This window comes from Meles meles, chromosome 7 (assembly GCF_922984935.1).
Source record: "Meles meles chromosome 7, mMelMel3.1 paternal haplotype, whole genome shotgun sequence".
NCBI lineage: Eukaryota > Metazoa > Chordata > Mammalia > Carnivora > Mustelidae > Meles > Meles meles.
The window spans coordinates 10,340,528-10,367,102 of NC_060072.1; the positions used below are offsets into that span (position 1 = coordinate 10,340,528).

Here is a 26,575-nt window from a genome sequence, read left to right on the forward strand (position 1 = left end):
CCGGTCAGATCACGGAGCAGATAGGACCGAGCTTGGGTGTGTGGCTCTGCACAGAGCCGCTGCGCTGTGTGCGTCGTCGGGCGGGACCCCCGTGCCGTGGGAGCTTCATGTGAGGACGCCGAGTGCCGGCGGGACGCGCGTGCCGGGTGCGCTGCGTGCGGGCGGGACGCCGGCCCGTGCGGCCGCGGTGCAGACTGCAGCGCTGGGGGGCAGCCGACGGCGGGTGCCGGGTGGCGGCGGGGTTGGTGGGGGCGAGGTGTGTCCCGGCGCCGGCTGGGGAGAGCTTGCGTGGCCCGCCCCTGCTCCGCCCGGAGGCCGCGCAGGTGTGGGCGGGCCGCCTGGACCCCGCGGGGGCCGGGGCCGGGAGCGCCGGCGGGAAACAGGAAGCGGGGGGGAGGCGCGCGGCCGGAGGGCCGAGAGGCAGGGCGTGCGGGCGGACGTGCGGGTGGCTGGCGGGGCCGGACGCTCGGCCCGGGCCGGGGCGGCGATGTGGGGGGGCCCGGGCAGCCCCCGCGGCCGCGGGGACGGAGGCGGAGCCCGGCGCGCCGCGGACACCGCCCCCCTGCGCCGGCGGAGCCGCCGCCCGAGCGCGGACCCGGGAGCCCGCGGCGGCTGCGGCGTGCGGGGTGAGTCCCGGGGGCGCGGGGCGCGAGGGCCCGGCGAGGAGGGCGAGGCGCGGGGCGGGGGCTCCGGCGACGACGTGCGGCCGGTCCCGCGGGCGCCGTCCCGAGGAGGGGATCGGCCGGCCCACCCCGCCCCTGGGCGACCCGCCTGACCCCGCGCGCGCCTCTGGCCCGCAGAGCCCGAGGACGCGGCCATGCCAGGCGGGGCCGAGGCTGGGGAGGCCGAGGAGGAGGCTGGGGCCGGCTCCGGGTCCGAGGCGGAGGAGGACGCTCTGTGGGAGCGGATCGAGGGCGTCCGGCACCGGCTGACTCGCGCCCTCAACCCGGCCAAGCTGACGCCCTATCTGCGCCAGTGCCGGGTCATCGACGAGCAGGACGAGGAGGAGGTGCTGAGCACCTACCGTTTCCCATGCCGTGTCAACCGCACCGGTGAGCCTCGGGGGGCGCGCGGGGTCGGGTCTTCCCGGGGCTGAGCGCCGCGCACGGAGCCTTGGCGCTCGAGGCCTGGGGTTCTGGTGCCCACCATCCCGCCTTCCGCGAAACCACCGTCACGATCCAGCGGGTGTGTAGTGCCCACTCTGACATCTGGGGTTTATCTCTCTTGGACTTTCCTCCCACGTCCTGGGCCCACTTTAGAGCCGGGAGGTGGATGCGGTTGCCTGTGCCGGCTAGATCTGGGGACCTGCTGGCATCTTTCCTGAGCCCTTTGATCTCCTGGGTTTTCTCTGCCCTCTCCCTCTGTGGCACACATTTCCTTGGAGAGCCGCTTTTCCTTAAGTGCTCAGAGCCATCAGACTTTGTGAGGGTGCCCTCTCCCACAGGGTGTGTCTTTGAACTAGAGCGAGCTGGCTAAGGGATGAGGGTCTAATGGTGGAATTTCAGGCATTGACCGCGGGGAGAAATGATAGTATTTTTCTTTGTGTTTGGGATAGAGGGGGCTCGTGTGTGCCACTGAAAAGGCAGGGAGTATTTGCTGGCCCCAGATCTGTGTGTGTGTGTCTGGGGGGGCAGGCTGGGGGTTGGGGAGCCCTTGAAGTACAAGTGCCCTAGCAGGAGGGTCCTGGCTTTCCTGGCTGTGGCAGACAGGTTCTGCCCACTGATGTGTTGAGACAGGCCCCTGTGTGTGTCACTGGCTCCAAAAATCTGGGCAAATAAAAAGTCTGGGAAATGTGGGCTCTGGAGTATGGGGTGGGAAAGGGGGAGGAAGTAGCTAGGTCCTGGGGGAAGCCCTGAACTTGACCCTGGGGCACCCCCCCTGCCACTCCCCAGGGCGCTTGATGGACATCTTGCGCTGCCGTGGCAAGAGGGGTTATGAGGCCTTCCTGGAATCGCTGGAGTTCTACTACCCCGAGCACTTCACGCTGCTCACAGGCCAGGAACCTGCCCAGCGCTGCTCCATGATCCTTGGTGAGTCCCCAGTAGGTGCTGGCCTCGGGCAGCCGTGCAGAGGTTCCTTACCCCAGCCCTGTCGTGGAGGCGCTTCCATGATCCCTGTTGAACAGATGGGGAAACTGAGGCACGGAGAGACCGAAAGCAGTTTGCCCAATTTAGTCTGAGTTCAGAGCCTGCGCACTTAACATGGCCCTTTCCCCCTAAAATTGTTTTCGGATGCGCGTGTGTCAGGCCTTCCAAGGGTTTACAGTTTCCTGTGTAAGTAATTCAGACACTCCGGGTGACTTTAAAAGATCTTTACTTCTTCCTTCAGCTCTGTTCTGCTGGTGACAGTTTGGTGAGTCTCTTTTTTCTTTGCATTTGCACACACACACACACACACACACACAAACACACACGCATACACGCTCACAGGTGTAACTACTTGAGTTGCTCCGTTTTTCACTTTTCCTGAAAACTGATTTTAGTAATTCTAGCGCATCTGGTGCATTTATTTGAAATGGCTGCAGATGTTCCTTAGTGATGTGCCATAAGTCATTCAACGGACCCTCTGTTCATGGAAATCCAGGTTGTTTCTCATTTTGTAACATTTACAGTGATGCTGGGAACATCTTTGTATGTGTATGTTTATGCAAATGGGTGCCTTGGGAGGAGAGGTTCTGGGAAGTAAGATTTCTCAAAGACTATACGTATTTGAAGTGTTAAATTAGCGTTCATCCCACCAACAGGGTATGAGTGCCCATTTTGCTGTACCCTCGTGAATCCTGGGGATCATTTAAAAATGGTTTTTATAGTTTCCTATGTCAAAAATACCTTATTTTAAATTTGTACTTCATTGAGAGATGTAGTTTACGGCTTATGAGTGAGTAAACCTTGGGCAAATGACTTGACCTTCCTGGGCTTCAGTTTTTTTGTCTTTCAAGTGGTTGTAATAACAGTACCTTATGCTCTTGTCATGAGGTTAAGTAAATTATTATATTTACTTAGCACAAAGAAGGAAGCCAAATGTTCATGGCTACTGTTACTATAATTATCATTATTATTGCTGGTGAGTTGTAGTGTCCTTTTCTTTGTTTATTAACCAACTTTGTTTTGGAACTTGCTCATTAGTTTTTGGCCATATGTTTAGTTGGTTTCTTTTCTTTTTGATTTGTAGGAGCCCTTTGTATATGTGGCTCCAAATCCTTTGTTATATTTTCTCCTGCTCTGCTTTTTACATTTGAACTTTTTTTGTTAGAGCTTTCATTGTTTAGAAGTTTACAAAATTTTTATACGGATATGTCTGGTTTTTTTCTCTTATAGCTCTTATTGATTTGTAGGAGCTGTTTACATATTGTGGCTCTGAGTTATCTGTTATGTTTGTTACACTTTCTCCTGTTCTGCTGCTTATCTTTTAACTTTTTGTTATGTGTTTTTTTTTTCTTTTTTTTTTTTTTTAAAGATTTTATTTATTTATTTGACAGAGATCACAAGTAGGCAGAGAGGCAGGCAGAGAGAGAGGGGGAAGCAGGTTCCCTGCTGAGCAGAGAGCCCGATGTGGGGCTCGATCCCAGGACCCTGAGATCATGACCTGAGCCAAAGGCAGAGGCTTAACCCACTGAGCCACCCAGGCGCCCCTGTTATGTCTTGTCTTACATGGTTCAGAAGTTAAAAATTTTTTTATATGGGTTTGTCTATCTTTTATAGGTTCTAGATTTTGTACTTTGATTAGGAAGGCCTTCTCCACTCCAGAATGATAAACTGCATTCCAGAATTTCCACCTAGTGTTTTTATGGTCTGGGTTTTTCTGTGTGGGCTCCTGTCCTCCTGGATTTTACCTGCTTGACCTGACGTTTCTCTCCCCTGTCTCTGGCAGATGAGGAGGGGCCGGAAGGCCTGACCCAGTTCCTGATGACGGAGGTGCGCCGCCTGCGGGAGGCTCGTAAGAGTCAGCTGCAACGGGAGCAGCAATTGCAGGCTCGGGGCCGGGTGCTGGAAGAGGAACGGGCAGGACTGGAGCAGCGGCTGCGGGAGCAGCAGCAGACGCAGGAGCGCTGCCAGAGGCTGCGGGAGGACTGGGAGGCGGGCAGCCTGGAGCTGCTGCGGCTCAAGGACGAGAACTACATGATTGCCATGCGCCTGGCACAGCTCAGCGAGGAGAAGAACTCCGCTGTGCTGCGCAGCCGGGACTTGCAGCTGGCGGTAGGCCCCGGGGAGGGGAGCGGGGTAGAGCGGGGAAGCAGGGAAGGGACCACCTTTGCAAAAACTGACCGGTCCTGTGGTAGCCGGACTGTGTCCCAGAGCCACTGTCTGCCAGCTCTCGGACCACGGCACAGGTCCCTTCCGCGTCCTGTGCCTCAGTTTCCTCATCTGTAACATGGGGATATTGGTAGCACTGATTTTATTGAGTTACGATGGTGGTTCTCAGTGGAGGGTAACTTTGCCCACCCCCAGCAACATTTGGTAGCATCTGGAGACGTGTTCGGTCATCCCGGCGAGAGCGTGCCCTCAGCCTCTCGTGGGTGGAGCTCCGGGGTGCTGCCGAGCAGCATATAGTGGACAGGAAAACCCCCACAGCCACACATTACCTAGCCCAAGATGTCACTAAGCGCCGAGGGGAAGCAGCAACCTTGGTTAGTGTGGATTCCAGGAATTTAAGACCCAGAGTCTGAGACACACAAGGGCCTGGCGCCATTGGCTAAGCTCAGACCAGTCTCGCCGTCGGCCACTGTGGTTCAGTGTGACCATGTGCCACCTCCCAGATATACACGCCGTGTTGGGCTGTCCTGCTGAGGCACCAAGCACCAGATTTCATTCTGAAACATAGGCACCAGGGCTGGGATTGCAGAGGCGCTGGCTCGGGGTCCCAGAGCGGGGAAGTGGCACAGCCTGGCGTGGCACCCGGGCTGGCCTCCGCCCGGTGACGCTCCTCTGCCCGCTGCCGTCCAGGGGCCCTCTCACCTGCTCCTTCCCGGCGGTGAGTGCGCCTGCGCCTGGTCTAGGGCAAGAAGCCGAGCCTTGCCTCTGTGGCGCTCTTACTGGGACTTAGCACGGGGCTAAAGCTGGTGTGTTACCACTGCGGAGACTTGGCCCAAGGGTGTAGTAGGCGAATGCTAGTCTAGGAGTAAGTGCCAGTGGCTCTCTCCAGCGATAGGGTACGAGGTCCACCGGCGGGGTGTTGGGGGGATGCTGACGGTGCGATTTGAAGCCCCCTGTCGCTGGGGTGCTGCGGGTGTGTTGGGTTCCCCGGGACGACGGGTGGCATGCGTGATGCTGTAGGTGCCAGAGCGTGGCCGTGCGTGCTGGTGGGTTGATGTTTGGGGAGGAGTGAATCCTGATTGGGGGCTTTTTTTTTTTTTTAGATTGTATTTATTTACTTGACAGACAGAAATCAGAACTAGGCAGAGAAGCAGTCAGAAAGAGAGGAGGAAGCAGGCTCCCCACTGAGCAGAGAGCCCGATGCGGGGCTCGATCCCAGGATTCTAGGATCATGACCTGAGCCGAAGGCAGAGGCCCAACCCATTGAGCCACCAGGCACCCCTGATTGGGGACTTTGAGGCCACTCGTTGAAGAGTTGCTGGTCGTGCGTCTAGGGGGTCGATGCGAGGGTGTGAGGGGACCGTGAGGCTGTCCTCTGAGCATCTGCTCTGTGTTTGGCATGTGTTGGGGCTGCCTGAGGCCCACAGACTGGCGGCAGGGTGAGCAAAGGGTGGCCCCAGCAAGGCTTCCCTCCCTGTGCCTCAGTTGCCTTCTCGTCCTTGCGGGAGGTTTTGGAAGAGGCTGCTGGACCCGCGGTGCCATGCCTCCGGTCTCACGAATGGTCCTCCGTGTCTGCCCGACACCAGCTCTCCCGGACTTCGTGATTCGCAGCTCCACCGGGCCAGGCAGGGGCTGGGGGGCACCCTGGGAGCGCCCCCGAGTCTGGTTGAGGAAACAGGCCCAGAGAGGTTGGTTGGAGCACTTTCCCAGGGTTCTACCAGTGAAGGATTTCTGACTTTGCTCTCAGCTGCCACTGGGGGCGGCTGAGGGTCCCCGCTTCTTCACTGTGTCTGCTTTTCCTGGAACGGATGCGGGGCTTTGCTGTGAGGTTTTCCCGGAAGAAAGGGGTCTGCAGAAAGGGGTCTTGCTACTCAGAGCGGATCGGGGGGCGGCCACCAGCCCCGGGGTGTCAGGAGGGGCATGGTTTATTTCGTCTTTGGCTTGGGTGTAGTTGTGAGTTGGGGCCTTGGAAGTGACAGGTGTGTGTGTGTGTGTGTGTGTGTGTGTGTGTACAGCTGTCTGGGGTCTCCAGGGGTGGGGTAAGGGGATGAAGAAGATGTGTTGGGGGTACCTCTGTGCGTCTCCGGATTAGCGGCAACGTCCTTTTTATGTCCCCCCTTGGGTGGGGTCATCTGCCCCTGGGCAGTTAGTGACCGCTTTTCCCCACTTTAGGGGCTAGAGAGCAAGGAATGAACTTCGATCAGTAGATAGGATTTTCTTTGAAGGTAGCCTGCGTAAATTTGCCTTAACTTTCTGGAGCCTTCCTGCCACGAAGCTGAGAGCGGTGTTGCAGGTGGAAATGAACAGAACAGCCAACAGCGCCTGTCTTGGCCGCTTGGGTCCCCTCCCCCCACGGGCAGGTGTGTGGTGGCTGTGATTTAATACCGTGTTTTATAAGGTGCAAATTTAATGAGCTCTTATTTCTGAGCAACATAAACTCCAGACCCGAACGCTGTAATTTTGTGCTCAGTGAGTGTGTACGCCAGGATTAAACGCGTCCACGTTTCCTGGTGTTTGGGCGGGGGCGGGGGGGAGACTCCCAAGTGGCCTGTCCTCTGAGCTCATCGGGGGCGCCTGCTGGCCGCGGGGCAGGCCCGGGGCCGTGGTGTGTGGTTGTGATTCGCTGGAGAGGGTGTGACTACACTTGCCCTTGTAACTAGCCTCTGTCTTTCTCTGGCAGTTCACAAAGCATGTTTTGTGAGGGGAAAGGAATGTGAGAGTCATGAATTTCTTTCTGAGTCCTTTGTGGAGGAGGAGTGGGGCTGCCTGACCCAGCATCCAGACCCACACGCGCGTGTGTGTGTGCGTGTGTGTGTGTGTGTATGCGGCCATGCCTGGCTCTGAGGGGTGCGGGGCTACCCGCCGTTTCCTGGAGAGCGCAGGGCCCTCCTAGGACAGCAGACGTTGGCACGCCTGTGCCAAGCACCAGAGGTCATTGTGTCCTTATCCCAACAGTGACTTCATTTTGTGGCCTGCCACGTACGGCTGCCCTTGTCCCTGCCCAGCCACCTCAGACCCCACATGGGAAGTAGCTCTGGCCGAGCTCTCTCCTCACCCAGCAAGCAGGCCGGGCTTGCGTGTCGCCATGGGCCAGGCCACCACGCAGCTGCCGACCCATCCCCTTGGGCTGGTTTCTGGCTGTGCACACTCAGCTGGTGATAGGTTGGGGTTCTGGGGTTTTAGCAAGGACTGTGAAGACAGCCACCGTCCCGTCCCTGGCAGTCCGAAAGCCAGCCTCTGACCATCTGAAGGCCTCTACCCGTCGACCATGTTGTCGAATTCTTGCAGGGACTCTGGGAGCTAGGGTGTGGAGCAGGGGCATGGAAGGGGGGGGGCCCATCTAATGGGTGAGGAGACTGAGGCACAGAGGGGGGCAGTGACTTGCCCAAGGTCATGCTGAAGTAGAGGCAGAGCTAGGCCCAGACCCCGGCTCTCCCTGGGCCTGGTGTAGCCCGGCTCCTCTGTCGCACAGGGCCCTGGGCTGGATCACCTGTGCTGGTGTTGGAGCTGTGGGACAGGAGAGCCTGTTGCCGGGGGGTTGCTACACCTGCCTCCGAGTCCTTGAAGCATGGTCATTGCCCAGCCTGTCCCTTCTCCAGAGACCAGTCCAGGGAGGACTCCTCCTGCTCAGGGAACCCGGATGGCAGTGGGAGCTGAGAGGGTGCTCTCTCTCCCCGTGGCCTTGCCGGTGGCCCTCCCCCGGGCCGTGTCCCTCCTGGGGCTGATCTGCGTGTTGGGCCGCAGGTGGATCAGCTGAAGCTCCAGGTGAGCCGGCTGGAGGAGGAGTGCGCGCTGCTGCGGAGGGCCAGGGGGCCGCCCCCCGGGGCTGAGGACAAGGAGAAGGACAAGGAGCCGGACGGCGTGGACCTGGTGTCCGAGCTGCGCGCCGAGAACCAGCGGCTGGCCGCGTCCCTGCGGGAGCTTCAGGAAGGCCTGCAGCAGGTGCGAGTGCGGGGAGGGCTGGACCGCGGGGCCCAGAGGGTGAGGATTCCAGAGCCAGAGACGGAATCCTGGCGGGCGTCTTGTCTTAAGCCCTGAACGGAGGGTCCTTAGCGCTCGGCTCTCCCTGGGTGTTTGTTCTGGGGCCTGGGGGTGGCCCCGGGAAGTGTCTGAACATCCCGAAACGGTGCACCTGATGTCGTGTGTGAGCATTTTTCTGGGGATCGGCCCGCAGCTTTCCTCAGATTGGTAGAGTCTGTGACCCTGGAAAGGTTCAGACCCCAGAGGTCTGGGTGACTCTGGGACTTGCTTGGTATCCCATGGCAGGTCAGTAGGGGGTCAGTGGCAGTGTGGGGCATGGGAGCCGGGCCTCTCTTATCTTTCAAGGTTGGGGTGCCCGGCTGGGGTGTGGATCTGGGGGCTGTACCTCGGGCCCATATCTACCTGCTAGGCCAGGCTCAGCCCCTGTGAAGACCCCTTGTCAGTGGGCTGGGGACAGACTTTGAAAATAGGGCCCATCTGTTGCCTTGGGCCGTGGGTGGGGGCGGGAGCAAGAGCAAACAGGGCCTGGTTCTTGCTCAGGAATAAAATCCCGGCCAACTTGTGTAAGCACACCCTCATACACTTACTTCATTTCCATCCCAGATGTTCCCTGGAGGGTGTGCAGGGCCGTGGGCCGCACCCACTCTGCAGACGGGGAAGTGGAGGTCCAGAGAGGTCAAGGCCCTTGGCCAAGGTGGCAGAGCGAGTGGGGCGGGGCTGAGGGCGGAGGGCTGTGCGTCCCCCTCTCTCCTGCCCCAGTCATGGTGGGCCCTGCGCGAGAGGCTGAGGTGGCCTCTGAACTGTGACCCCCAGGAAGCGAGCAGGCTGGGGGCCCCGGGCTCAGAGCGTATCCTCCTGGACATCCTGGAGCATGACTGGCGGGAGGCTCAGGACAGCAGGCAGGAGCTGTGCCAGAAGCTGGACGCTGTCCAGGGGGAGCTGCAGTGGGCCGAGGAGCTGCGGGACAAGGTAGTGTTGCCCTCGCGCTCTCCCCGACCACCCTGCCTTGTCTTGGCCTTGTCCCCTTGGTCCTCCTTGCTCACAGCCTGACTCCCTGGGGAGGGGAGGGGGCTGGGCCTCAGCGCTGGGCTGCAGCCCACCTTCTCTGAGCTTCTGCTGTGTGCCAGGCACCTGGGCTAAGAAACGTGCATTCGTTTGTTCTCGAATGTTGAGAACAGCCGCCAACAAAACAAAGGTTTCTGCCCCTGTAGAGGGCAAATTCCAGCAGGGGAGACCCACAGTCCTCTGTGTGCATAATCCTGAGTCCGTTACTGCACGCGGCAGAGGGCAAGAAGCCGAGAAGCAGAGGGCAAGAAGATGAGCGGCAGGGCAGATCCCCGTTTAGATGGGATGTGGCCAGGGTTGCGGGGGGAGACGTCATTGTTGGGATTCTCCGCGTTTGACAGGGTAGGCCACTGGCGCCCAGGGAGGGGAAGTCAGTCTGTGGCCCAGGTCACCCAGCGGGGGAGGTGGACCCTTGTGCTCGAGGCTCTCATCTCTCTCCCTGGACCCATGGGCACCTGCCGGTGAGCTCGGCCTGGTCTGACCGGGGCCCGCCCCCTCCGCCCGGCCCCAGTACCTGCAGGAGATGGAGGACTTGCGGCTGAAGCACCGCACGCTGCAGAAGGACTGCGACCTGTACAAGCACCGCATGGCCACGGTCCTGGCCCAGCTGGAGGAGCTCGAGAAGGAGCGGGACCAGGTGGGACCGGCCGCTGGTTCTCGTAGGTGGGGGGACGCAGAAAAGCGGGACTGGGGTTGAAGCTGGAGACTTTCCCGGTGCTCCGACTGGTCTGGGGGGTGGGGGACAAGGAGGCCCGCAGAAGCACAGACTCTCGCCCATAAGCCCTCGAGATCCATCAGCCCTGCCGCCTGAACACACCTGCCTCACCGGAGCTCCCTGTTCAGGAGAGCTGGTCCCGCACCCATTGTTTCTCGACCCCTTGTTCCCTTTCTGTCAAAGACTAGGCCCATATAGGGAGGCGTTGGAAATATTTGCCAGGGAAGAAATTCCCTAGAAAATCCCGGGCCCTGGATCTCATGGCCTTCATCTCCTGAGGCCACAGGGTGAGCCCTCTCCTCCTGGCCCCCCTCCTTCCTAGTGGAGGGCTCCCCACGCAGGGTGCAGGGCAGGTTTTGTCCTTGCACCAAGTTTGAATCCCACTAGAGGAGTTGAAGTCTGCATGAGAACAAGCCTGGGGCCCCCTGGTGGGCGTGGTGAAAGTGCAGGTGCCCCTGGCCCTGCCCCGTGGTCTGGAGTGGGCCCAGGACCCTGCACCCCTCTGGCCCCCCCCACTCCCTCTGCGGCATTGGAGGTCAGGATACGGCCGTGGTCCAGCTCCCAGGGACCCCGGTCTTCACGGTGGGGACAAGTGCTTTGGGTGCGGGGTGCTGGGTTTGAATCCCAGCTCATCCACTAGCCCAGATGCTGTGAGTAACGCCCGGGATACGTGGTGGGTTTCCTTGAAGAGGCTGAAGTTGCCCTTGGGAGACAGTAAGAGCCCAGACGCGGCCCCTCCACCACCTAGTCTGAATCCCAGTCTGTCCCTGCTGGGTGGGCTGGTCTGGAAAATGAGAATAAAGACAGGGTCCATCTTGGAAAGTTCGTGGTTAAATGAGCTGATATTTAGTCCAGGGCATACTACATGGCAGCTGCTGGTCTTGTTGCTCCCCCCGCCCTCCCCTTGGGCGAGTGTGGCGCCTTCTCTCTCACTGCCTGCTCCCCCTAGGCCATCCAGAGCCGTGACCGGATCCAGCTGCAGTACTCCCAAAGCCTCATCGAGAAGGACCAGTACCGCAAGCAGGTGCGGGGCCTGGAGGCTGAGCGGGACGAGCTGCTGACCACGCTCACCAGCCTGGAGGGCGCCAAGGCCCTGCTAGAGGCACAGCTGCAGCGGGTCCAGGGCGGTCCCTGCCTCAAGGTGAGCAGGGTCATCCTACGGGGGTGCTGGTGGGAAAGCTGGGGTCCTGGCCCGAGCTCTTGGCTGGGGTTGGGAACATGCGGGACCTGGTGGGAGACCTCAGCCCTGGGGATGGGCCTCCACAGTACCTGGTGGGCGCCCTTGGCTGAGCCCGGGAGGAAATATGTGGGTTCCTGGCTGGGGCCCTCCCCGTGGGGCCCTAGCCGTCTGGGTCAAGAACTTGCTAGTCTGGGAGGGAGCTCTTGGGCAGGACGGAGAATATGCAGGTCTGGTGGAGCTTTCTGCGGGGGCGGGGGTGGGTTGCTATGTCAGGGGATGGGAAAGGGGCCCGTGTGTCTCCGAGTCTCTGGGGTTGCTCCCGGGGCACTAGGAATGGTGGAGCGTGTTCTGCGTACACTTGGAGAAGTGCAGCTTCATGAGGGCCTGAAAGCCCTCCAGAAACCAGCTAGGCCAAGTCCCTCATTATATGGGGCCCAGAGGGTGTGAGGGCTTGCCCAAGATCACACAGCCAGCCAGTGCCCTTTCAGCCAGATGCTAGTCCTCGGACCTTTGTCGGCAGCTCCGCCATTTCTAGTCTTGGGTTTGCTTAAAGATGTTCCCTTGGCTCCGTGTTTGATGCATGGAGCCCGGAGGAATAGAACAAAGGAAGCATAAATCTGTCCCTTCTCACTTAAAATTCTCAGTGGCTTTTTTGCTTGGGGAAAAACAGAGCCCCTTATCAGACCCTAGAGACCTGAAACGTGGGCCCCTTCCTCCTCTAACCTTGTTCTCTGGGTCACATCTCTTCATTCCTGGACGGTTGTCACAGTCCTGCCCCAGGGCCTTTGTGTGTACCATTCCCTCTGCCTGGACAATCCTTCTCAACTTTATTAGCTTAATATCTACTTACCCTTGAGTCCTTAGTTCAAACCACACTTTCTCTGGAAGGCACTCCGTTGTGGGCCCTTTGAATGCCTTCCTCACCCTGGGCACCTTCTTTCCCTGCTCTCTTGGCAGTTTGGGGTTATTTCCTTAATCAGCCTGCTTGTTTACAGTCTGTCTGTGAGCTCCTGCGAGGGCAGGGATCCAGCTGTCTCATTCTCTGCTGTGTCCCTGTTCCCGGCATTCAGTAAATGACTGTGGCTGATCCTTGCCCCGCCCTGCTCACCTCCTCTCCCCGCTTCCTCTCCCAGGCTTGTGCCTCCTCCCATTCCCTGTGCTCCAACCTCAGCAGCACCTGGAGCCTCAGTGATCTCCCCCCGCTGCTGGGAGGCTCGGAAGCAGCCGGGGAGGTGGCTGTCATGGGGGGATCCGAGCCCCACACCTCGGTAAGACAACTACCCTCCCTGCGCGTGGACGTGGATGCTGAATGTTCGCATCGTGTAATTACTGACATGGGGAGTGCTGTCCAGTTTGCCAACAGTCCCGTTTCATACGTGAGGACGTGGAGGCCCCTGAAGGCCAAGTGTCTTATTTAAGCTTGTCCAGAGCCAGCTCAGTGCTGGGCCCGGGTGCTGGGAGACTTGGGACCCCCGGCGTACTCGGACAGAGCCCACACCCCCCGCCCTGGGCCCCACTTGTCACCTATGGAATGGGCACAGGAGGTGTGTGGAGGTGTGGGAGGTGTCGTGGAGGTGACCCAGACCCTGTTGTGACCCTTGGCAGGAGGAGGCCACCGACAGCGAGAAGGAGATCAACCGGCTCTCCATCCTGCCTTTCCCCCCAAGTGCTGGCTCTATCCTCCGCCGGCAGCGTGAGGAGGACCCTGCGCCCCCAAAGAGGTAAACAGACTGGGGAGAAATCAGTCGAGGCTCAGGGAGGTGCTGCTGCTTTTTCTCAGAACAGCCGTCTCCCAGAATCCCTAGCGCCAGCGCCGGTGTCAGGGCTGGGCCCGCGCCTCCCCTGACTGCTCTTCAACGGCCAGGGCGCTGGGGACTTAGGTCTCGGGAGTCACAGCCGTGACCCAGGCTGGGGGCTAAGACGAGGCCAAAAGGCCCTTGCCGAGCACCGTGGCAAGAGAGCCACTGAAGGGCAAGCCTCAGTGATCCTAAACCTTGAGGGTAAGCCTCGGTGGTTCAGGACTAGGGGACGAGGAGAATGTTCCAAGGGGCCAGGAGCCTCAGGCAGGAGAACCAGGCCCCGCGTTCAGACATGAGCGCAAACGGGGTCCAGAAAAGTCAGGCTGTGTCTGTTGGTGGCAAGACCAAGGGCAGAGGATGGTATATGTCCCCTGTCACAGCTTTTTCTGGGTAAGTTGCCCTTGATTTTTTCCCTCACGGATGCTGGGCATGGGGGGCTGTGATCGACATGGGCTTGACTGATAGGGTGTGTGAGGAGGCATCTGGGAGTCACGAATGACAAAGGCAGAGAGTAGGGGTGAGGCGAGGGGGTGAGAGGTCAGGGGAGGCTTCCAGGAGGGGCCAGGCCAGGAGGCATCCTACGGGGAAGGACGTGGGGCAGGCGGAGGTCATGATGTTAGCTTCTTGCTTTGTGAGTTTAGGGGGGCTGGTTGGCACAACTGCCCTGTGCTTGGGACCCCTACCTCGGCTGTAGCTGCAGAGGACGTAGGACCCCTCCGGGGCCAGGGCGCACGGAGGAGGGAGTGGGACAGAGTGCCCCCTGTGCCCCAGCTCCCGCCTCTCCCCCCTCACCAGGTCCTTCAGCAGCATGTCGGACATCACAGGTAATGACCCTCGGGGACTCCGTGGGGAGGGCTCATCTCCGGGGAAGGCGGTGGCTTTCCAGCCCACCTGAGGCCTGCACCGCCAGCTCTGCCCTTAGCGCCCCTTCCTAAGGCCCCACTGTGCCCAGGCCAGGCAGGGAGGCTGTACTTGGGAGGACCCTGGGGAGTCCGGCCACGCGTTACTTCCCCAGAGCCCAGGCCTGCTCCTCTCTCGCACGCCTGGCTGTGCTGTACGCGGGTTCCAAGGGTTCCTCGGTTCCAGCCCGCCCTCCGTCCTCTCCCAGGGAACCGAAGGGTCACCCTGGCCAGCCCGGGCCCAGCCCTGAGCCCCACGGGTCCAGTGTGCTTTTGGGGCCTCAAACCTGCCAAAGTCCTGGGCAGTCCTCGGGCTCAAGGGGCTTACCCCCTTCTCATGATCCCTGGCTTGCCCCTGTTTCTTGGTTTGGCACCCCAGAACCTCACCCCCCCCAAACAGGGAGTGTGACGCTTAAGCCCTGGTCTCCTGGCCTCTCCTCGTCCTCATCCTCAGACAGCGTGTGGCCTTTGGGGAAGCCAGACGGCCCCCTGGCCAGAGGCTGTGGCCTCGAGCTCATCAACAGGTATCGTGGCTGCCTGGGTGGTGGAGCTGGGGGGGGGGAGGGGTGGGGTAAGGATGGGGGAGTGGGGGTTCAGTGTGAGGTGGTCAGTGTGGGGTGGGGTGGTGGTGGTGGGAGGGTCAGGCTCCTGCAGCAGGGTGGCAGTGGTGGGTGGGAGGGAGCAGCAGCTAAGCCTTAGTCTCTCCCAGCAGGTGTAGAATATTCAGGCTTTTCACAGAGACCTGGGATTCACATCCTGTCCCCGCCTCTCATCCTTTGGGTGACCTGGACTGGTGGTCACTTCTCTTTCAGGGTCTCCGTTGCCTCTGCCGGAGGTGGTCAGTGATCTCTTCTGCGCGGGGGTGTTTGGGGGTCTAGGACCCGTGTCGGGAGAGCACCAGCTTTGCCGGGCGTGGTAGTAGGTGCTCAGAAAATGGTTAACTGTTACTCATTCCCCTGGCTCTGAGCTCCCGGCAGAGTGTCGCGCTGTGGGTGGGCCACCCTGGGAGCCCTGCCGCTGGGCTGGCTGCAACCCGCGACGGGAGTCGCAAAACAGATGGGTTCAGCATGCATGGCGGGCCAAGTGCTTTGTTGGTGTTGGGTGAAGGGTGACCTCCCGAGTCAGGCTCGCTGGTGGGTCTCAGGAGGGTGAATGACAGAGGAGGCCGCGCTGAGAATGTGGCCTTCGAACTCAGGTAGGGAGGGCGGCTGGGGAAGAGCAGAGGCCAGAGGCTGTCCAGGGAGGGAGGGAGGGCCCTGCGCTTGGCTGTGATGGGAGCCCAGCCAGAGGGGGAGGGGCAGGGACAGGCTCCATGAGTCAGCCTGGTGGTGTGAGTCAGGCGGCAAAGTGTGGACTTTGGCTTGCACGCTCCGGGAAACCGTGGCGAAGTTTCGGCTGTTATTGCCGGCTGCCTCGCAGCATCCTCTCCGTTCAGGGAAGTGGGTGTTGTTATGATTATCCCTGTTTTATAGAGGAGCAAACAGGCTCAGAGAGGTTAAGGCGCTTGTCTGAGGTCACACAGCTGGGAAGCGCCCAGGGCCAAGGTCCACAGTGACCTCAGATTTGGGTCTGGGGCGGCACGTCAGAGCTGGACTGTGGGAATGTTGGCCGTGCAAGAAATCGGGCCAGAGCAGGATCAGGAGCCTGAAGCAGCTGGGCCAGGCCCTCGTCCAGGCCCTGCCCCCACTCTGGTCCTCCGGCAGCAGGCCCAGTACCACATTGTTTCTCCCTTCGCAGGACATGCTTCTGGGGGAAGGGGCGGAGGTGCCTCCCTTCCTGCCTGCCTCCCTTCCTGCAGCTCAGCCTGCAGCAGGGGTCCTGGCTGCTATCCAGGGGGCAGGGGGGGGGGGCGGGGGCAGGAGGTTCTGGCCCAGCCCCCTGCCAGGGGCCCTCTGCAGTTCTGGGGGAGGAGGGAGATGGGGAGGGGAGTGGAGAGCACAGATCAGAGCGGGGCTGGGATGGACTGAGAGAGAAAGATGTGGGTAGGTGGGTGGGGAGGGAGGGGGGAGCCCAGACCGGTGGCGGGGTGCTGCCCGCGTGTGTGTGCGCGTCCCGGGCTGGTGGTACCGCGCAGAGCATGGTGGGAAGAGCAGACACAGGCTCTGTCACCAGCTGCAGAGGGATATTGTGCAAGTCTCCAAATTTCCCACGGCCTCAGTTTCCGGCTCTGTAAAGTGGGGTTGTTGTAGGGTCCCAGGGTCCCCATGAGAGTGTTTGGAACAGTGCTGCTCGGTCCCCACAGGAACCCTGCAAGGCCGAGGCGTTTAGCCCCATTATACAGATGACAACAGCGGGGGTCCAGGGAGAGTCAGGAATTTGTCCCAAGGCCACTAGGCGGTGGAATTGGGGATTCTATTCTACCTCCCTTCTGTCTAAGCGGCTTTCAGCTAATGGTTGTGTTCCGTGTTCACTGTATGCTGGGCCTCTGCAGCCTCCAGGTCTCCCTGCCCTTCTGGGCTCCTAGGGCCTCAGGGCAGGGCAGGGGGTGCAGCGTGAAGGGTGAACGCCTGGGCAGGCGGGGAGATAGCAAGGAAGAGCCAGAGAGTGTAAGTGGGGCGCTGAGTGGGGCGAGCGCTGGGCGAGGGTCTCTGGGTGAGCGTCAGGGTGGGGCTCGCTGGCAGGCGCACTGCTCACAGGGACACCGAAGCTCTGCCACGGTCTGCCCAGAGGTGTTATTGGTGTAGCCCTCCACCCACAGGTCGGGCCACCCTTGTCAGGTTACAACTGCCCTGTGTCTCAGTTTCCCTCTTCTCTAACATGAGGGCTCACAGATGGTTCCCATGGAGCTATCGGGAGGGTTTTTTAAAAAGATTTTATTTACTTATTTGACAGACAAAGATCACAAGTGGGCAGAGAGGCAGGCAGAGAGAGAGGAAGGGAAGCACGCTCCCTGCTGAGCAGAGAGCCCGATGCGGGGCTTGATCCCAGGACCCTGGGATCATGACCTGAGCCGAAGGCAGAGGCTTTAACCCACTGAGCCACCCAGGCGCCCCTATCGGGAGGATTAAATGAGGTCATTTATGTGACAGGCTTGAGTCTGGGGGTCATAGGTCCCTGGCCTGGAGCAGAGCGGTCATGCGCACTGCCCGGAGGACTTCCCACAGTTCATGGGGCAGGGGAGCTCTCTTCCAGGCTGCTCCGCCCATCACTGCTCAGAGTTGGCAGAGTGAAGCACTGGCCTGGTTTCCCTCTGTGACCCGACTCCTGACGGGACACTGGAGGAAGGGGCTGGGAGATGGGGACGGCTATCCTTCCCACCGCTTACAGGCAGGGTTGGGGTCAGTCTGATTGTGTTGCTAGAGACCCAGGAATCCAGAGGCTGGAGGAGGCAGCCCCATCCCCCGTCCCCGTGTACTTGTCTGCTGAGGCCTGGTGCTCAGAGGGACCCAGTTTGGACCTAGCCGCAGGGACCTCCCCTGTGGATTCTCCCCTTTTCCCCAGAGAAGGCACTTAGTCCCTCGGGAAGTTGGGCAAGGGTGTTCTGAAGGAGGTGGTGCCAGAGCCGGGCTGGTGGGAAGAGCGTGAAAACCTGGGGTTTCAGGGAGGGGTTGCCGGGCTGGGGGTGAGGTGGTGTGCCAGGGCAGGGGGTGGGGGTGGGGCAAGCAGGTGGGACCGAGAAGGGCTGAGTACAGGCTGCTGGGCGGGCTCTCCACTGGGGCAGCCGTGATGCTCGGTTGTCTGTGGGTCTGGAACAGGTGGGGAAAGTGGGGGCCACACCAGAGGACAGTAGGTGTCCAAGTGTTACTGGGCTCTCAGTGTCACCCCGCCACGTTCTGAGCGCTCCGCGTTTGAATCACTGAGTCCCACCGTGAGGTGGGTGGATGCCGCTGGGGCTGCTGAGGACCAGAGGCTAAGCGCCCAGGCCGCCTGGCCCTAGAATCCCTGCTGCTGCCCCTTCCCTCAGACTCCCCTGATGGCACCCCACTGCGACAGACACCCAGTACACATTCCCGAAAAGAATCGAGAGACAATGGTTTGATTGACTCTACGCAGGATTTCTATGCCATTCCAATCAGAAATGGCCCTGGCCTTGACCTTGTGAGTTTCACAACCCTCAGAGGGGCTGGGCCTGCCGCTGGGTGTTCCCTGGAGCCCTCTGGTTTACACTCCTCCGGTATCTCTATATTAGTTTGATTGCCACCCCTGTGGTGGGAGGCGGGGCCATCACTGTCCCCGCTCTGTGGCTGTGGTGACAGAATCAAGCAGCCAGCTCACTCGTCCAAATCCGGGGCCCAGTTAATGCTGGGCGTCAGCGGGACCGTGTGTCTCCAGCCGTGGGGCAGCCTAGCCAGGCCCAGCCTGGACCTCCCATCTGGCTGGGCCACACTGACAGCAGCCAGGACAGTCCTGGGGCCCGTGAAGGCAGCGTGGATGCCTCTGGCCCCCATGTCCAGCCGCAGCCCTTCGGGGTTGGCTCTTTGTTTTGACTTGAGGGAGTGGAAGCCGAGAAAGACTCTGAACGTCAAAGTTCCCCACTCATCAAAGTTCTCCACTCCGCGTAGGTGCTGATGGGGTTAAAGTCCTTGCAGCCTTGCTCGCCGCATGCTGGCAGCAGGGGGCAGTGTGGCTGCGTGTTGCAGCTGCCGGTGCAGGGGCGGGTGCGGAGGCCGGGCACATTCTGGTCTCTCCTCTCCTCTGATGCTCTGGCCGGGGGTGGGGCTGTGGGGGGGCTGCTCACAGAAGGGAATTCCAGGCAGTTGTCTCTGAGCCGGCCACTGGGCCCAACCAGTTCTATCCAGGGATGGAAGAGTGCCGCCACGGTGGGGATCTGGGTGACTCTTTGTCTTAACTGTCAGCGGTTTCCACTGCCCACAAGGGGAAGGCCAGTCGCCTTCATTCTGTGCCCTCCGCAGGCTGGCTCCAGCCAGCCTTTTCTGGGAGCTGTTTCCCATGATGTCAAATTAGTTAATTAGGACAAGGAGCTTAGCGTGGCGTCTGGCACACGGGGAGAACTCAGTAAGCGTTCGCTGCCGCTATCATTACTGTTGTTACTAAATCCTTCCCCACATCCTGTATTCTGTCCTCTACACCTCTGTCCCTGCCAGCCCTTCGGCCTGGAACACCATCTCCTCTCTGTCTGTTCCCGAAGTGCCTCTCTTCTCCATCACCGTGTAGCCCCGAGGCCTCTTCCTCCGGGAAGCTCTCCTCTGTGCTCCCACAGCCGGCTGTAACCATCTTTGGTCTGTGTTGTGTTCTCATGGTGATCTTCCTCCCTCAGCTGTGAGCGTAACAAACTTTTATTTGTCGTCTGCTATGTGCCAGACACTGGGTTTGGTGCTAGGGAGCCGGGGCCGAGCCGGCTAGCGGGCTGGTTCCAAGGGATTTTCCCCGCCAGGTGCCGAGCTCGCGGTTCGGTCCTGCAGGAAGAGCTCTGCCTCATCATATGCAGGGGTCTGGGAGGGAGAGGTCGCTTCGGAGCTGAGCTTTTGCAGGCCGATTGGAGGCAGAGAAGAGGGTGAAGGGCGTTCCAGCCACAGCAGGTGCAGTGGCCCCCGGGTGGGAGTCATGTCACCTTTTGGGGATAGCTGTGATGGTTCTCCCAAGAAGGTTGAACTGAGCGCAACTACTGACTGAACTCTAATTCCCCTCTCCCTTTTCTCTTCCCAGGTCTCTGGCCATCCGGGTGTCTTGCCGCAGCCCCCCGGGGGGGCCTGAGTCCCATGACAAGGGCCCAGATGGCCTGTCGTTCCTTGGGGACAGCTGGTCTGGGGCGGTCGTGCCGAGGGTGCTCTCTGGACCAGGGTCTGCCAGGGTGGAGTCCAGAGAGGTGCGACCCCGCCCCTCTGAGTTGGGGGTGGAGCCAACGCATCAGCTGGGCCTGGAGCTCTCTGATTGGTGGATCCACGTCACTGGGCGGAATTTCAGGGGAGGTTGACCAAAGCAGTGGGCAGCTCAGAGATGACACTGCGGTTGTCTTACCTTAACCAGCAGTAAATTAAATCTGAGCAGGCAGGGGCAGACTGACAGCAGCTGGACAGATGTCCACCCTTGAATACGGGAGAGACCAGGATGGGCCAGCCTGGGTGGGGAGTCCTGTTGATGGGAGACAGGTCTGATTGGATAGGCATCCTGGCAGATGGGGGCATCAGAATTATGGGACATATCATCCCCACCCCAGTCTTCCTCCAGTCCCAGAGCTGTGTTGCCCTGGGAAGCTCACTTCTTTCCCTGCCTGGGTTTTCTCTCAGCCAAGGGCTGAGGCTGCTGGCCTGGAGGGCACAAGCCTGGAAGGTGAGGTCCCGCAGAGAACCTTGCCCTGGAACCAGGTGTCCACGCTCCCCTTCCTGATGGACTTCAAGGGTAAGTCTGGCCCGGGCAGGGAGGAACTAGGGACTCTGGGTGCTAGAAGGAGGGAGCCCAAGAGAGGGCTTGTCCAGCCCATTGTATAGGTGGGACAACCAAAGCACGAGAGAGAGAGAGAGAAAGAGAGAGAGAAGGAGACTGACTTTGCTGCTTGACTCTTGGCAATGCTTTTCCCTCCCGAACTGCTGTCCCGCTTGCTGGTTGCCCATCTCATCCTCAGTAAGGAGCTTACCGTGAAAGGAGCACCCGACAGGAGTCCAGAGACCTGGGTTCAAGTCCTGGCTCTGTTCCTAGTGGGCTTGGTGGCCTTGGGCAGGCCTCTGCCCTCTCTGGCCTCAGACTCTGATTTTAGAAAGAGGAAGAGCAGGGTTTTGGAAGCTCAGGCCTTGAAAGGGGCGTGTCTGTGACCCGAGGCTGCTCCCTGACTTTATCCTTCTGTTGCCCTCCTTGCTGCCCACGTTCAGCCTGTCAGTCCTTCCACGAGGCCCTGGATGCCTGGACAAAGGGGCTGAGCACCGAGCCCTTCTATATTCGAGCCAACCTCTCCCTGCCCGAGCGAGCAGACCCTCATGCCCTACGTGTGAAAGCCCAGGAGATCCTGCGTCTGGTGGATCCGGCATATAAGCGGCGGCCAGAGTGGTTCTGCACCCGGGTGGATCCCCTGACGCTGCGGGACCTGGACCGGGGCACTGTGCCCAATTACCAGAGGTGACGTGGAACCGGGAGTCTGGGGACAGGTCCTGCAGGGAGCCAGGAGCTGGCCGGGAGACTTTTTTCTCTCTCCCTGCAAAACCCTTGCATTCCTCTGGGACAGGATGAGGGGGATGGAGCGGAGGGGCTCCCTTTCTGTCTAAAAATGCTTGACACGTGCCCCCTCCTTTCCCCCCACAGAGCCCAGCAACTCCTGGAAGTTCAGGAGAAAGGCCTGTTCTCCAGCCGCCACCGTGGGTCCCGAAGTAACGTAAGCGGCAAGGGCCTGGGGCGAGGGGCTGCCAGGGATGGGGTCCCAAAGGGTGAGGCCAGGCTCCGTTCTCTGGCAGCCCTGCGGGGAGGAGGAGAGGGAAGCCCTCATCTCGCTCCTGCCCCTGGACGTGGCTGGCGGGCTGCTGAGTTCCGGGCAAACAGAGCAATGGCGGGGCTCACTGACCAGGGGCGCTGGGGGGATGAAGGGAGGTAGTGGGCGCCCGGTGCTCAGCAGCCGGCCTGGCCACCGGGAGCACTTGACAGAGCAGCCGTCACATCCCTTTTCCTGGTGCCAGGCTAAGGGCCAGGTTGGGTGAGCCTCCCGATGTCCGTAGGGGCAAAGTGAGGCTCAGAGAAGTAAAAATAACTCGAGGCCGTGGAGCTCGCAGGGATGAGAACTCGGGCTCTGGAGCCAGGTTGCCCGGGCTCGAATCCCAGCCCTGCCACATGCCAGCCTCACCGCCTTGGACCAGCACCTGATCCACCCTTGAGGCTCTGTTTCCTCATCTGGGCCTCAGTGTTTGTCATATGGTAGCCACTGGACCCCTGGTGGCTGTTGGCGTGATTGGTGCTGTCATCATTATTATTAGTCCTTTTTAAGATTTTATTTATTTATTTGACAGAGAGAGATCACGAGTAGGCAGAGAGGCAGGCAGAGAGAGAGAGGGGGAAGCAGGCTCCCTGCTGAGCAGAAAGCCCGATGCGGGGCTCAATCCCAGGACCCTGGGATCGTGACCTGAGCCAAAGGCAGAGGCTTTAACCCATTGAGCCACCCATGCGCCCCTGATGTTGTCATTATTGACGTTCTTTTTCTCCTTACACGAGGTCACATTGCTCATCCGTTGGAAGAGTCCCAAAGTTTGTCTCTTACGTGACATTAGTTTCCTCGGGTTGCTGGGCCTCGGTTTCCCCATCTGTAAAGTGGGGGGTGGACCTCAGGCGCCTCTGACAAGCTTGCTTCCCTGAGCCCACAGGGATGGTGGCCCTCACCTGCTGGGGTGGTGGTGGGGCGCTCTGCACTGGGCTGGGAGACGGCCTAGTGGGGAGGGGGCTCTCCTGCTGACGCAAGCTCTTCCGCAGAGCGTGGACGGCAGGGGCAGCCTGGCCCCAGGGTCCCGTCCCTCCTCTCCTCCCTGAGGGTGGGACAGAGCTGGCTCTCAGGGGCTTTTCTTCCTCTGCCCCCTCCCCAGCTGAAGAAGCGAGCCCTGGACCAGCTCCGGCTGGTGAAGCCCAAACACGGGGGAAGCTCGTCAGGGGATTCTCCAGAGCCGCTTCTGCCGGAGCCCTGCTCAGGTGAGCACGTGTGGCCGCGGGGCGCCCCGTGCGGCTTGGAAGAGTGTCTGTCCGGGGGGCCTGGGCCCCCGTGGTCCTTTTGGCCTGAGAGAGCCTGCTGTGGGGCTTCCCTGGGGAGCAGGGTGTCCAGGGGCCTGAGAGGCTTCCTGTGGGGGAGGCCAGGGGGGAGGTGGGCCACCAGGGTGGAGGGAGCTGGTTGAAGGGGGCATATGTGTGCACGTGGGATTGTGGGTCTGTGCGACTTTGGGGCACATGTGAGCACGGCACCGTTCTTGTCATGCGGAGCGGGCAGAACTGCGCCTCTCACAGGCGTGTGCCGGCGGGCACCACGAAGACCCCAGAGTGGGTTTCTGGAGGCAGTAGGGGAGGCCTCGGGTCAGATCAGGGAGAACGGCTTGGGGGAGCCCAAATGGGCAAGAGGATGGTGGTTGGGGAAGACTCTCTGGAAGGGAGATGGTCTGCGGTGGGGTTTTCAGGGATGAAGAGGAGTTTGTTCCAGGCACAAGGCACAGCCATGCAAAGGCACTGAGGTACCGCTGTGTGTGGTGTGTGTGCAGGCCATTGAGTACAGCAAGTGTATTATCAAACACCAGCTCTGTTGCGAATTGTTCTTGGACCAGGGGACACTGTGGCACCTCCTCTCGGGGCATCCTGCCTCATGGGGGCGGGGGGGGGCAGCTGCAAAGTCATGTGGAGGCCCTGTGATGGGAGGCAGCTGGTCCAGGTGTTGGGGCGTGGGACTTGGCCCCTGTCTGGGCGCTGGCAGGGCTGGGTCACCCGTGTGGAGGATGTGGCCTTCTTCCTGCGGGTCGTGGGAAGTCACTGGCACACTGAAGTGTGTGTGTGTGCAGTGTGTGTGTGTGTGCACGTGCACACACACGTACGAGGAGCAACAGCAAGACTCAGGAAGGGAAAGAAGAGGTGATGGGGTTTTGGGTATGGAGGGGGCTGGCCACCCTCGGAAGGAGGCGCTGGGGACCCTGTGGGCAGCCTCGTCTCTTCCGTACCCCACCCCACCGCAGAGCCGGAGCGAAGCCTCAGACCCTACAGCCTGGTGCGGCCGCTGCTGGTATCCGCCCTGCGGCCCGTGGTGCTGCTGCCCGAGTGCCTGGCGTCTCGGCTCATCCGTGACCTGCTCGACCTGCCCAACTCCCGGCTGGACTTCCAAGTGTGCCCGGCGGGTGAGCCTGTGTCCCGGGCAGGGGTGGGGAGGGCAGGGGAGGGCTGGGCGGCATGGCCCACTGGCCCCTCCTCCCTGCCTCTTGCTGCTCTGCAGAAAGCCTCTCTGGGGAGGAACAGTGCTCATCCGCAGCGCCTGGAGCCCCCAAGGCCCAGCCTGCCACCCCCGGGCTGGGCAGCAGGCTCCGTGCCATCCAGGAGTCTGTCGGGAAGGTAGGTGCTGGGGTGGGGGGCTGCCTCTCTGGGCTGGGGGCTAGAGTCTGAGCACAGGCCTGTGCTGCTCCCTGCCCTTCCACGGGCCTGTTGCCTCACCTGCGAATAGGACGGCTGGGCTGGTCACACGTGGGTCAGCCTTGAGGTGTTTGGCTGGTCCGTCTTCCCTGTCTGTCCCATCTCAGATTCACCACTACCTGGGGGGGCTGGCCAGGGGCTGCCAGGCATGGGGGTGGTGGTGGGGTTCACTCCATCCCACTGATGGCGAGGGTGAGGTCCAGAGCAGGAGTGAGACTGACTTCTCCAGGCCTCTCGCCTTCCCTTGCGGGTCTTTCCTTATTGTCAAGACCCTTCTGGAGGGGGACGTGGGCCCCCATGGGGGGTTGTGCCCCAGGAGCCCAGTGGGGGCAGGGAGGTTCGAGTCTCCGGGCTGGAGTAAAATATAGCCTTGGTCTCCGGAGAAGAAGCACTGCTTGCTGGAGTTGGGCGCACGGGGCGTGCGGGAGCTGGTCCGGAACGAGATCTACCCCATTGTCATCCACGTGGAGGTGACAGAGAAGAATGTCCGGGAAGTCAGGTGAGGAAGGCTGGGGGTGGGTAGGACCAGCCTTCCCTCCTCTTTGCATGTCTGTGTCTCTCTGTGTCTCCCTGCCTCTGTCCGTCCTCTCTCTGGCTCTCCACACCCTGGTGTGTCTCTGCGTCCCCGGCCGTCCCTGTCCCCTGCTCTGACCACGGCCACCCGCTGTCTCGGCAGGGGTCTGCTGGGCCGGCCTGGCTGCCGGGACTCGGAGCTGCTGCGGCAGTGCCTTCGCTCGGAGCAGGTGCTGTGGGGGCTGCCCTGCTCCTGGGTGCAGGTGCCGGCGCACGCGTGGGGACACTCCGAGGAGCTGGCCAAGGTGGTGCGCGGCCGCATCCTGCAGGAGCAGGCCCGGCTCGTGTGGGTGGAGCGCGGCAGCGGCGGCGGCGGGGGCGGCAGCAGCGAGGCCTGAGGGGCCCCTTCCGATGCCTGCGGCTTCCTCACACGCCTGCGAAGCCCCCCCGACCGGGCCCCAGGAGTCTGCAGTGGAGCTGGGTCCTCCCCATCCTGAGCCTAACTAGACCCTTGGACTCCCAGACATGGGGCCCCCCGGCTCTGGGCTCTCCTCCATCCGGAGCGAATTTCCGGGAGCCGCCGGGGTGGAGCTCCCACCGCCCCTGTAGTTGCTGCTCTGGGCCTTCTGTGCGCCCCCCTGTGTCTCCGTGATTCCACTTGCGGGTCTCACGTGCGCGTCTGTGTCCTTGTCCTTCTGGCCCCCCAGGAGCATCTGAGCTCTCACTCCTGTGCACTGGTTTACACACCCAGGTTCTCACGGCAGGCACCTGAGGTCTTCTGGGTTCTCGTTCCCTTCTGTCCGAGGAACCCCAAGCCCGTCCCGCGAGCCTCTGCCCCCCCCCCCCACCCCGCTCACGTTCCTTATGTATACCTCCACACGTGGGCACTGTGGCCTCCCCGGCCCACCGTGCCCCTCGCGTCTTCCCGTCTCCTGTGTATCTGTGGTTCTCTCCTGTGTAAATGTCAGACCCCGGCCTGTGACCTTGGGCACTAACAGTCGTGTGTTCCCGGGAGCATGCCGAGGACCATGTTCTCACAGCGCCATCTCTCTGTGGTGACCCGCCTCTCAGAGGGACAGCAGGGAGAAGGTGGCTGCTCCGTCACCAGAATGTATGGCCCGTTGATTTTGAACGGGCCCTCTTCACTCAGAATCTGCACATTATGGAACATTAAACAGTTTGTTATAGAAGCTGGTGGCTTTTTGCGTGCCTGCCTCCCTGCTGCCGGGCCCCCTCTCCACTCCCCTGACTTGTCCCCACCCCCAGATCAGGCTGATACCACTTCTCGGGCTCCCCCACCCCCTTGCTTACCCATGGGAAGGGTCAGATTTCGTTCCTGGCTCATCCCAGAGCCGCCCGCCATCTGCTGGCATCACCTTACCTGCCCCCGAATGACCGAAAAAGGGCCCCACAGATGGGCCACCTCCACGCTCAGCTCTGCCCGTGTCTGATCATCAAAGGAGCGTCCCCTGAAGAGGGGACACTGAAGCTAGCAGGGTATGGTCTTGGCTTAAAACGCCCGGCTCCACTGGGTGTTGTGCAAAAAGAATGAATACTGTTACGCTGAAAAAAAATAAATAAATAGGCTGCTGCCTTCAAAAAAAAAAAAAAAAAAAAAAAAACGCCCGGCTCCCAAGGCCAGGAGACCCAGAGCAAACCGTCTGTGCACAGTCAGGTCCTGACTGCTCCGCCAGTGAGAGGACGGTGCAGGCGGGATTACTACGGGGGTGCCGCTTCAGCTCAGGGTCTGGGATTCCTTCAAGAAGTATTTATTGGACCTAGGTGCCTAAGTGCTGTCCTTGGTCATCCTCTACCGCCCTCTGTCACAGTGATGAACTTGGGTCAGCCCGTGCAGGTTTTGGGAGAGTGGGTTACTAGGTGGAAGGAATCCCCAGAGTGAAGGCCTCAGAGACAGAAAATGAGTTGAATTTGGCCCCCTGGGGAGTGGTAGGAGATGAGGCTCGGAAGTCCAAATTCAGGGGTCGGGGCTGCCTATATCTTAGTGTCTTCTGAGGTCTGGCTCAGACACCATCTCCACGAAGCCTGCTTGATTCTGCCAGACCTTGGGACTTCTTAGCCATGCCATGGGCTGCCTTGTGGCAGGATGGCGGATCTCTGAAGGCGGCTGTGGGTTGCCTGGG

At 60.7% G+C, this 26,575-nt stretch overlaps 1 protein-coding gene across 4 annotated transcripts; it reads left to right on the forward strand.

Moving 5' to 3' along the window:
- Nucleotides 1-399: 399 nt before the first annotated feature.
- Nucleotides 400-25,624, forward strand: CARD10 (caspase recruitment domain family member 10). 4 transcript variants are annotated; one of them, XM_046012386.1, is made up of 21 exons: nucleotides 400-626; nucleotides 801-1,052; nucleotides 1,893-2,030; nucleotides 3,871-4,196; nucleotides 7,998-8,195; nucleotides 9,048-9,203; nucleotides 9,811-9,936; nucleotides 10,964-11,155; nucleotides 12,328-12,462; nucleotides 12,800-12,915; nucleotides 13,789-13,817; nucleotides 14,272-14,416; nucleotides 19,500-19,659; nucleotides 20,081-20,192; nucleotides 20,660-20,903; nucleotides 21,087-21,156; nucleotides 22,349-22,451; nucleotides 23,474-23,632; nucleotides 23,728-23,843; nucleotides 24,305-24,420; nucleotides 24,598-25,624. In XM_046012386.1, exons 1-21 carry the CDS (start codon nucleotides 488-490, stop codon nucleotides 24,830-24,832), a joined length of 3,267 nt encoding a protein of 1,088 aa, XP_045868342.1. In that variant the 5' UTR covers nucleotides 400-487; the 3' UTR covers nucleotides 24,833-25,624. The 4 variants fall into 4 exon arrangements, with proteins under 4 accessions (XP_045868342.1, XP_045868343.1, XP_045868344.1 ...); XM_046012387.1 differs by having other exon boundaries at nucleotides 401-626; nucleotides 24,308-24,420; XM_046012388.1 differs by having other exon boundaries at nucleotides 401-626; nucleotides 14,293-14,416.
- Nucleotides 25,625-26,575: the final 951 nt, after the last annotated feature.

Bases quoted from the DNA above. Each gene is read 5' to 3' on its own strand.
- CARD10 (XM_046012386.1), top strand. From the start codon at position 488: ATGTGGGGGGGCCCGGGCAGCCCCCGCGGCCGCGGGGACGGAGGCGGA. The intron at 627-800 runs GTGAGTCCCGGG...TCTGGCCCGCAG, and splicing joins CGGCGGCTGCGGCGTGCGGG to AGCCCGAGGACGCGGCCATG. The intron at 23,844-24,304 runs GTAGGTGCTGGG...TGGTCTCCGGAG, and splicing joins TCCAGGAGTCTGTCGGGAAG to AAGAAGCACTGCTTGCTGGA.